The sequence below is a fragment of the Argentina anserina genome, chromosome 7 (assembly GCF_933775445.1).
Source record: "Argentina anserina chromosome 7, drPotAnse1.1, whole genome shotgun sequence".
NCBI classification, from domain to species: domain Eukaryota; kingdom Viridiplantae; phylum Streptophyta; class Magnoliopsida; order Rosales; family Rosaceae; genus Argentina; species Argentina anserina.
In genome coordinates, this window is record NC_065878.1 from 5,060,172 (window position 1) to 5,071,255 (window position 11,084).

Sequence of the window (11,084 nt, forward strand, 5' to 3'; positions counted from 1 at the left end):
TCCAGTATTATACCAAAATATATGCTCATTGTCTCTCCCGAACATAGAAAACGTTCTTGTGTGTGTCTATTTGTCTCATCACCTCCCAAAATATAAAGAAACATTGCTGAAGTTTCAGCCGTGCCAATGTGCTTTGAACCCTTGAACACCTTTTCAACATCTTTCATTTAAACAACACTAGCTTCGTGTTTTTGACAAAAACCACTTTCAAAAATCACCCTCCCATAGCTTCTCAATTTCGCCTGTTGTGAAAATCAATTTGGGCTAAAAGCAGATTTAGAGAAGTTTACCAAACGTTATGAATCTCTCAAAACCTCAAGCAGCCCCAAAAACACGCACAAAAGTTGTGCCAAACTTGCCCATTAGCAATTACTCCCAAAAGCTCAAGCAGCCCCAAAAGCTGTGCCAAACTGGCCCTGGAACTCCACAATAGCTGGGAAAGCCTTAGCAATACACTGGAGTGGTCTCAAGCGTCCTAAGTTACATTTCTCTTTTTTTCTTGGTTAAACTGGAGTGTTAAAATGACCCAGGGTATGCTAACAGGCACAAGAAATGGACCATTAACTTAAAACATATTTGAAAACCATACACTAAAACTTTCTAGACAAAGTCTTAGAGACAATAGCGAGAGTACAGAGGTCCCATGAGAAATTCTAATACAACTACTGCCACCAAACAAAAAAAAAAGGAAAAGGCTCATGACAGATGGCACAAGCAACTGATGCACATAGATACAAGTCAGAATGAAGCTGATGTTGTTCTGCGAAGCTGATACTTTGGCTCAGGAGATGGTGCGGTAGGCAACACCTTCTCTAGCTCCTGCATGAAAAAAAGAAAAAAATTATATCAGCTAAGGAATCTGTTAACGTAGAATTTTGAAAAGCATTGAACGTGCTCAATTTTCTCTCATTCTAAGGTTGAGAAACAATGTGATCAATTCTCTTTCTCAAAGTTAAGGAGTTTCCGCTTTCGTTTTATTTCAACGGATAAAGGGCAGACAGAAGAACAATTAAAGAGGTGGAAAAAAAAAAGTGATGACAGATCATGTTCATAAGAAAACAAGATAAACATGTTAAGGCATCTTCCTCCCAGAAATCATCCAACAATATCATCTCCATGCATAAGAACTACCCATTAGCATCATAAGTTCAAGTAATATCTACTAGTTATTCATTCGAGCGGCAAAAATAATTTGTCACAATATGTTCCAATCTTCCAGGTAGCATGAAAAGCAAGGCATCCTAGACACTACAAACTAGGCCTGTAAAATGGGCAGGGCACGGCCAGCCCTAATCCTAATATGTGAAGCCCGAGCCCGCCCTTTGGGCGGATAAACCATTTATTACTAACATGGGCCGAGAATGGGCCGAGCTACGGGTCGGCCCTATAATATACCATATGGGCAGGGCTTTGGGTTGGCCCAGGGCTTGAAAAGTATTACCCATACCCTACCCATTCCAAAATGCCCCGAATAAAGCCCGCCCATCAGTTTGAGCTGAGTCGGCCCACGACCCAATTTTTTGGGCTAAGTTTGGGTATGCCCGTCAGCCCTGGGCTTAATTTACAGGCCTACTACAAACTGAACATATATGACTAGTTACCAACTACCAATCACAAGTCTTTAAAGAATGTAGGAATAATATGAAAGCAACATCTCCAACACTCGGTCCTTGTCATATACAAGCTACCAATCCTCTTTATCCATCAAACCATGTCACACTAAATTGCTTACTAAAGCCACTTACCTTGCAGTAAGCATGCTTGATGGCTCGTCTCTTTAGAATATCTTTCTAATTAGTAGTGGTAGATGGGGACAACCACATTTAAAAACCCATATCTATTTTAAATAGTTTCTTGAGTGAGCTCAGCAAACTAAAGACGCATTCGAGAAACTTGTGGGTCAAAAAAGGGACGATATGCAAGCATGCTGTTATTCACAAGGACACTGTTCTCATCTGTGCAGTTTGGCATACCAAACAGTTGCGTGTTTTCTTGTCCTACTAGTTTTTCCTATTGATGCAGGAAACATATAATCATCAGAAAATACAAAAGATTGTACAAAACAGTGAATAAGAAACCTATTGGGTAGACAACAGTGAAAAAGAAAAACAAACAGAACAAAGTTGATGTAATATAGAAAGGCACCACATTTGATAAATTAGCAAAAACGACCCATCTCTGAACTTAGAACAAAAGGGAGCCCACAAAAGGAAGCTAGAATGGAAACCTAACCCAGAGACTGACTAGGTCCTCCAACCTCACATCCTCAAAATTACTTGTGTTCCTTTACGTTTGACTAACTCAGACACAATTACCCCTAGTACCAAAAAAAGAAGTCTTGACCCAATTTCCTACTTTCCTAGTCAAGTGCACAACTATAAACCCAGTCAATAGGATCAAATCTGCCTAGGCCAACATATTTCCTTATTTAATTCATGAGTTCAATGCGCAACAATTTGCCTAAATTGGTGGGATATAGACCCAAGTATATATACCAGAGTAAGCACAAAACTGTAATTTCAATTTCTAGGAACCAAGTAACAGTCATTAGATTATTTCTTTTGGCCGGAAAGAGAAACAAAAACCCTAAGCCTTAAAAAGTTATGAACGAACAACAGATGCACACACAATTCAGACTCTGTCAAAGAGCTTTCACAAAGCAACTTATTTATTTCCAGTCAAAGTTGGATCCATTATGGCTGATTCAAGCAAATTCCAGAAGCTCTTTTGTCACACTTCAATGATTTAACATCTCCTCCCATAAGATAATAAAACAATCACCAACAATGAAAACAAAACATAACTGAAAAGGCCAAAAGAAAAGAAACTTATATCTAATTTTTAAAGCACGTACAAATCTACTCGACTCATCCATGTGTGGTTAATGCGGTTTGCCATCAACAGAATCTAAGTTTAAGCATAGTATATATTTTTTGTAAAAGAAACTCTTCAGTCTTCAGAGACCGTATCTATATTTAAAAACTCTCAAACAGCAAAGTTTAGATCAAGAATCTGTGAGTGTGCACACGTGTCCAGACATGGTTTCCTAAAGTTATGTTCAAATTAGTGAACCACTGGAAGAAATTCTAAGCCCACAACTTTTCAACAACGGCTAACAACTATACCGCCACATAAATTGAGTGAGGGTAACATATTAACAAACAGGCAGCATGATATCAGTTTGGAAGCTTCTCAGATAACATAAATTTAGAGACTGACTGCAATTATAATATCCCCAGCAGGGATTATGCTTGACTACATCAATTTACTGTCATAAACAAAGCAATTAGTTTGGCCATTTTAACAAATCAGCACCAAAATGGTAGCTTAGGTAACGTCATCGCATCTGGGATTACTGATCCACCAACTAAATTCAGTTTATAAGCATAACAATTTTTTTATTAATTCTTCTGTTAATCTTTGGACATTATCATGTCAAAATGGACCTTTTCTACATGTTTTAACAATAATCACTTCAGATTTTGAATGTCATTAGAGCATTTGGTGCTCATTAAATAGTGTAACTACCAGAATGGACATAGTGGCACACAAGGAAGGTCTGAATAACTAAGATACACACCTACACGGACATTCGGCAACAATGGATTGTCAGAGATAAGAAAGCAAGATGAAAGTTCATACAAGGTATAAATGAATAAATAAATAAAAATTGAAAATCTAATCACCTTATTAAGTGCAAATTTCAATGAAAATCATCTTTGTATAATAATTGAGCATCAAAGCAACTCCCAAAATTGGCTGCTGCAATGCAATAGCAACAGCTAAAAAAACAGAAAAAAAAAACTGGTATAACTAGGTTAAAAGAAATTTATTAAGAATACTTCAGTCAATGAGATGAAGCATATGTAACAGCATGAAAGACAATTTAACAAGAGTTACTTGTTGTGGACAAAACTTCTACCAAATGAATGAAAGTTGGTGTCTGTGCACCTATATGGGGCTATATTTGTCCTTTTCACAGTTAATTGGGTACCACCAGGGTAGGGTTGTGGCTTACTACTGGATGAAATGACAATTTTGCAAAACAAATCACACGAGAAATAATATGTTCGATATTCCTTCTTGACTCTGCTTGATATTTGGATACTGCCCCTCAGCGTCCCTATTCCTTCAAAACAATTTTTGCACTACCAAAAACAATTCATCTTTCCCACATTCCATCACCCAAGAGCACAATTTTAGTAAACTCTAGCTAGCCACATTAACAAGAAAGACAATTGTGTATATTGTACATTGATATCGTTCCAGAATCAGTGACCCTAGTTATCATATTAATAAGTAAAATCAAGGATATTAACACAAAAGCTAAACCACAATTCTAATGGCCATAAGATCATGTCAATTGCTTTTCAAAAAAAAAAAAAGATCCTACAAATTGTGCTCTTGTGTATGTGTTGTGTCACATGTCACCTGAAACGAGCTTATTTCTGAACTAACAAAAAGGCAACTAAAATTTTTCTCTTTTTCTTTAAAAAAAAATGTTTGATTATAGTAGCACTAAAGTCAACCACAATTATCATTTAATAATCAAGGTGTATTAGAGATACAAATGAATGAAATACGAAAACGATATCATATAGAAGTAAACCCTAACCTTTTGCTTCCTTAGCCTTTCATTTTCCTCCTCCAGACGTGAAACTTTGTTCTCCAGCTCATTTGTATAAGCCTGTTACAACTTTCACTTTTCAGATAAAAGAAGCAGAAGAAAATTCAAAGAACGAAAATAAAAGAATGAAAAATTAAACCTGCTTCCTTGCACGTGAACGAGCAGCAGATTCTCGATTCTTTATCATTCTCTTCTGCCTCCTCTCAACAGTCTTCTCAACTATGTCCTCTGGGTTGCCCCTTTTCCTCCCAGGTGTCTGTGTATCTGATAATGTACCCATTAATGGTGAAGGCATCCCAAGCTGGTTATCTGAGTAAGGCACATCCATTACACCACCAGCCCCTACATGCATTGGAGGTGGTATAGGCTGACTTGACATATATACACCCATCATACTTTGCTGTGGATGCTGATATTGTGGTTGTGGGTACTGCAGCCACTGACCTTGAGGAAACTGTGATGCAACATTGGCATCAACGCCAACAAGAATGCCACCAGTGTTTTTCTTGTCTGATGCTTCAGCAACAACTCCTGCTTTGACCAAGAAATCCTCCAAAGTCATCTCTCCTAAAGTAGGTTGTCTTTCTCGGGTTCTCTTTTCCTCATTATCTTTACTTTGTTGAATATCTCTCCAAACCTCATCGACTGTTTTCTTGCTCAGCGCACTAGTTAACGACAGGCTAGCCTGACGCTGCAGGGAAGCTTGATTCACCATGGTGGTACCTTCAATGTCCATACTAATGTTCTGGTTCGCCTCAGCACTCCATACATTTTTGAGAAGTTCATCAAGGTTCATGCTGCTGAGTGGCTTCCCCAAGTCACCTAACTGATTTTGTACCTCATCAAGGGTGAGGTTGTAAATCGAGTTTTGTCTTGTCAAAGGCTGGAACTGTGATTGCTTGCAATTACCATCAGCCCCACCTTGAGAACCCATAGTCTGTATCCCCATTCACCAAACTTCAATAAGAAAAGGTCATCAAACAAATCCTTAAATAACCAAATACATTAACCGATACCAAAAGCTCAGCTCGAAAACCACCAGAGGCAACCTCCGAAGTCCCCCAAAACTCAGAAACCTAACAAACAAAAAATTAAGTGTACACTCATTATTCTCCAGAAATTAACAGCATGCACGTCGCCAGTAATCAAGGCGACTGTCACAACACCACACACAAAACGAGGGTTACAACAATATCAACAACCCCATGCAACCGAAGATGCAGACACATTAAGGCTAAAGCTACAAAGCTGAACTACACAATGTCGCAGTTTCGAGATAATAAAATTTCAGACAAAAAAGAACAAACAAAAAATTGAAATCACCAGAGTTAAGTTGCAATTTCTACTCAGCAATTACTTACCTAATAAGGAAAAAAAATAAGATTAAAGGCATTCTAATGAGACCCTGATAATCTAGATCAAGAAAATAGGAGCTAAAAGGTTGCATGCAAGTGAGTGAAGAACACCCACACCCTCCGTTACACCCAATGCTTTCAAACCCTAAACCCAAAATCAAACTCTGCAACTCTCCAACTCTATGACACATTTCCCAAACAACAAAAATAACAAAAACCAAACCCACCCACATTCATCTTCTCAGAAGATAAAAAATCGCAGCACTAACCCCAAATCCAAACCGACCTTGATTTGCATGCAACCAAAAAATAAAAACAATCCAAAAACTGTCCAGAAGAAGCAAGATCACTCCCGGCAACTTCATTTTCAGAGAGCTCCCCAAAAGAGATGACGTCATCGAATACCAAAATGAGAGAGAGAGAGAGAGCACTCACTTTTGAAACAGTCCGATCTGAATCCAAGGGAGGAGAGTTTTGGGGGCTATGAAATTTTTGGAAGAGGGGGTTTGAGAATCACAGCACATACAAAACTGGGTGTTTGTGTTAATGTGTGTATCTATCTATTTTGTTTCTGAAAAAAAATGGAATCCCAATTCGCGCAACTGCGCAAGTTTGCAGAGAAAAGAAGAAGAGAGAGAGAGAGAGAGAGGTTTCTTTCTGGCTTTTTTCTCCTGCAAAAACCAAAAATTTCCCCAATTTCTTTTCCATTTTTATATTATTGTTTGTGTGCCCAAAATTTTAATTATTTCTTACTTCTTTCTTGGGAATTACTCCTCTGCTAGCTCCCTCATGTGTTCTTCATCATGGGTTTCCCAATCTACGTGGTCCACTTTTGCCACCAACTCACTCTCTCTCCTACTTGTCAATTTCCTCTATTTTTCGTTCTTTGTTTTGAACATGTAAGTAGGGAAAGTGAGTGTTGTATTTATCAAAATTTTACATTGGAATCTGAATTTAGCGAATGATGTTCAATCCTTTTAACAAAGCTTGGAAAAGAAAATCGTAGGTGATTAATGATATTTATATTTGGTTGAGGGTATTAATACATTATCGTCGATTATAGGCTATGTTTCTTGAGTAACTTGTAAACGATGAAAACTATATGCACTGCATGCTTCGAGAGCAGTAAAAGTTACATTACGTTTCATTTGGGGATGAGGAAAATTATGACTTGCATTTAAACGTCTAAATACTCAGTTTCAGTGAGAAAGTTGCGTACCACCCTACGTGTTTTCTAAACGATGATTACTATGCACACGACATCTTTCGAGAGATATAAAAGACCAATTTCTTTGCGGTCGAGAAAAACTATAATTTGCATTTTAACGCCTTGATACACAGTTTCAATGAGATAAAGTATAAAAGCACAATTAACTATACTGACATGTTGCATCACTCATTGGTGTCACCAGGGGTGGAACCAGGATTTGATCTTGGGGGGGATTCAGATATAATGCATCGAATCAATGATCATAAGTTGAAAATCGAAAACAGTAATATAATAATATTTTAAAACTATATTCGATAACTAATAATCCAACAATTAAAAATTAAGTAAATTTCAAACTCATAAAAGTTTAATAAAATACAATATCAAATTAACCATATATCAAAACAAAACTCGGCGTTCTTGCATGTCTTGAAAGTCATCTATTATTGAGTCAATGTCGAACTTTTCTGCAATTTCTTTCTCAATGTACATCAGAAAGGAGTCTATAAGAAAATCATTATCCATTCGGTTATGAAGCCTTGTCTTGATTATACGCATAGCAGAAAATGATCGCTCTGTAGTTGATGTAGAAACTGGAAGAGTAAGCCCAAGCACAATCGCTCTATAAACAAGTGGATACATTGTTGATCTTCTAGTTTTTACTAACCACTGAGATATGTCAGAAATAGTTGAAAAACTTTTAAACTCTTCATTTCAGACTGCATCATACTCAAAAAATTCAAGTTGCTTCTTGAGTTGTAGCTTCTCATGATCTGCAAAGTCTTGTGGATAGAATTTTTCAACTAACTGATATACGCTATTAATCTTGAATGAACTTCTTATTTTACTAGGATCTAAAGCTGAACTCAAAATAAGTAGTTCAACAAAACGTTCACTAAACCAGTAATTCAACTCCTGCCATTGAGAATCAATGGTAACATTAAATATATCTACCTAGTAATAGCGTAGAGTTGTCCAGTCTTCTTGGTGATGAGCTCGACTTCCCCTTCCAACATAAGGAACATACATATCTGGGATCTCTATGTTACGTTTCTCACAAAACGAATTTACCTTGATCAATAAAGAAACAAATCCGTCATCTTTTGAATGAAATCTTTAGTAGCAGAAACAAGCTGTCATATGTTGTCATTGACTCAAATTGCATCTGCATCTCCTGTCTGTCTGAGCATTTTTTTCCTTCATTAATTAACTTGAGAGAACTTGACAAACTGAGCTAAATTTCATTCTTACACTATAATAGACCTATAGTGAGAACTCCAACAAGTATCTCCAGCACGCTGCAAAGTTCCAATTTGATTAAGCTCTTTTCTAGTCTCGAGTTCATCAATAGAAGTCAAATACTCAATCTCTTCTGCTTGAGCAACTTGAAATTCATCATGGCGCTTACATGAAGCACCGATAATGTTGACAATAAAAGTCAATTTAGTGTAAAACGTTTGTATAGGAATAACTCCCCTGGATGCTGCAACCAAAGCCAATTGCAATGTGTGCTAAACAATGAATATAGTAAGCATATGGGCAATCCTTCAAAATCAAAGCTTGTAATCCATTCAACTCACCTCGCATGTAAGTAGCATCATCCTATCCTTGACCTCTAATATTTTGGCTATCTAAATTGTGATTAGATAATACCGAATATATTGATGTTTGAGACATGAACAAGCCCAAAAAAATGCTCTCGAATGAGACCATATTTGTCAACAAATCTCAATACTATAGCCATCTGCTCCTTTGACTGATCATGAGCTTCATCAACAATTATGAAAAATTTTGAATCACTAATTTCATCCCGAATTGCCTTCATAACTCATGCACAAAAGGCTTGTAACATTTGTTTTTGAATCTTTGGCGATGTGTAAGAAGCATTCATTGGAGCATTCTGTAATATTACTGTAGTAACTTTTTTCATTATATGAATCAATCAAGTCTAAGAGTCTTATGAAAATACCATGATTGATTGAATCAAGAGTTTCATCTTGACTCTTAAAAGCACAACCTTGGATCGCAAGTCATTGAACTGTTACAATTGACGTTCTGACTCATAGACAGTTCTCTTCAATTTGCTTTGAAGTATCTTTTTCAACAACATGATGTATATGTTGGGATTGCTTTAGCAAGTCGTCACAATCTCTTACAATATTCTTATGAAGCGAGTCTGAATCTTTCCCCATATGACAAAGAAAGCACAATTCTTCTCGGCTCTTACTTTCTTCCCCGAATGTCCAGTTGGCGGGTTGAATAGGAAACATTTTAGACAATAAGCCTTTCTTTAGTCGGGGAGTATTCCAACCAATCTTTAAAAAGTATACACCAAGAATATTGAAAACTACGCTTACGATGTCCTTGTTGAGGATATGACGATAATTCTTGCCAGTATGCCCCATGGCTTAGATAAGCATGTCGGACCTCATCCTGTATATTAGGATCATATTCCCATATTTGTGGATGTTTACCTGGATCACGTTCTAGTGAATGGAGCTGAATTTCACTTATTACAGTTCTCAAAATCTTCACACGACTTTCCGGCTCTTGAGGCTCAATATTAGATTGCGGTACAACGGCGCTTAGTTAAAAAATATCAGGTATTTTTCTTTTGCGTGTAAACCAGTTATCAATAGTCTGTTGTTTCATCATCTACAAATAATAAAAAATATATATAAATATAAAATCATAGTAATGAAAAAAATAAGTGAAATAGTATATAAGATTATTAAGATACAGTAGAAGAAAACATCTCATCATCCCTTACTGTCAGAAAACCCTATGTTTGTTGCCTCGGTATTGTTATAGGCTTCTGTAGATTTTTTATATGAACACTCCCAATATATAGGTGAAAAGGTTAAAAAAATCTTAATCCCTTTCGTAAAACAAATCTTTTTTTAGTAGAAAAGAAAAATTACAGAGAACTGCCCCTTGGGCGACCAACACTAGAACAATCAAGCAACAAGACCGGGTTGGCTTGAGGAGGGACACCATTCCACCTTCTTGAATCATCAATGGAGAGGCCAATAGAAGCAATGGAGTCAACAAAGAAGTTGGCTTCACGGAAAATATGATCAATGAAACTCTAATGAAAAGACCTCGACAGAGCCTTGATGTCACGAACCAAGGAGGCAATAACCCATGGGGTAATACAATTGTCTTTTACACTGTTGATAAGAGTGGAAGAATCACCTTCCACGAGAATGTTGGGGATGTTCATGTCTTTAGCAGCTAGAAGACCATCACGCAAAGCCGAGGCTTCAGAGATCAACACGGAGTTAGAGGAGATCTTCCTAGCACCCGAGCAGAGAGGCTGGTTATTCGAGTCACGGATAACAAAACCAGCAACTGCTAAGGAGGAAGATACAGCACCATCAAAATTCAATTTCCACCATCAAATCCTTTAATTAAATGGTAGTTTGACAGTTTGACTTTTATTTTGCTTTATTGTATTACTACTTTAAATTAAGTAATTTTAAGTGGAAGATGAAAACGTGGTGAACTGAAGGGGGTTGAGAAGAATTTTAACACGGGATCCACTAATGATAAAGACATGTAGAGTACACCAATTAATGTAACTAACACCTAGTAGAATCATATCTATGGAAAACCCACGAGGTTTGGACCACCCCAAGCTTCAACACATTTCCGCCCTTGGGTGTCACAATGTGGTATCTCATGCGTCTCTTCAACGCTAAAACCTGCATATTTTGTGTCTCTCATTAATATAACTTTATTTTTATAAGAGAAAATTTTACTAATTCAAATTGGATCGGTAATGAAATAAAATGCAAATGTGTGAATCTTCTTATTCTTATGAAGAAATTGACTGATGGTGTTGGGTGATTTGTATATTTATTGTGAGGGGAATTCCTAAAGAACAAGCGTG

At 37.0% G+C, this 11,084-nt stretch overlaps 2 protein-coding genes across 2 annotated transcripts; both read right to left on the reverse strand.

The window, feature by feature from the left end:
* Positions 1 to 546: 546 nt before the first annotated feature.
* LOC126803248 (ABSCISIC ACID-INSENSITIVE 5-like protein 2) lies at positions 547 to 6,625 on the reverse strand. Its single transcript, XM_050531041.1, has 4 exons — positions 6,418 to 6,625; positions 4,767 to 5,703; positions 4,616 to 4,687; positions 547 to 819 (listed from the first exon to the last, which is right to left on the reverse strand). The coding sequence occupies exons 2-4, from the start codon at positions 5,574 to 5,576 to the stop codon at positions 739 to 741; spliced, it is 963 nt and encodes a 320-aa protein (XP_050386998.1). The 5' UTR covers positions 5,577 to 5,703; positions 6,418 to 6,625; the 3' UTR covers positions 547 to 738.
* A 1,814-nt stretch (positions 6,626 to 8,439) lies between these two features.
* On the reverse strand, positions 8,440 to 9,597 carry LOC126803452 (uncharacterized). The gene is made up of 4 exons (XM_050531259.1): positions 9,349 to 9,597; positions 9,162 to 9,230; positions 8,846 to 9,011; positions 8,440 to 8,675 (listed from the first exon to the last, which is right to left on the reverse strand). Exons 1-4 carry the CDS (start codon positions 9,595 to 9,597, stop codon positions 8,440 to 8,442), a joined length of 720 nt encoding a protein of 239 aa, XP_050387216.1.
* Positions 9,598 to 11,084: the final 1,487 nt, after the last annotated feature.

Excerpts from the sequence above, each read along its gene's own strand:
- LOC126803248 (XM_050531041.1), bottom strand. The coding sequence starts at position 5,576 with ATGGGGATACAGACTATGGGTTCTCAAGGTGGGGCTGATGGTAATTGC. Across the intron at positions 4,688-4,766 it reads GTTCACGTGCAAGGAAGCAG|GCTTATACAAATGAGCTGGA; the intron begins GTTTAATTTTTC and ends AAGTTGTAACAG. Across the intron at positions 820-4,615 it reads AAAGGCTAAGGAAGCAAAAG|GAGCTAGAGAAGGTGTTGCC; the intron begins GTTAGGGTTTAC and ends TTTTTCATGCAG.
- LOC126803452 (XM_050531259.1), bottom strand. The coding sequence starts at position 9,597 with ATGGGGCATACTGGCAAGAATTATCGTCATATCCTCAACAAGGACATC. Across the intron at positions 9,231-9,348 it reads ACTCGCTTCATAAGAATATT|TTCAATGACTTGCGATCCAA; the intron begins GTAAGAGATTGT and ends CAATTGTAACAG. Across the intron at positions 9,012-9,161 it reads TCTTGATTCAATCAATCATG|GCAATTCGGGATGAAATTAG; the intron begins GTATTTTCATAA and ends TGAGTTATGAAG.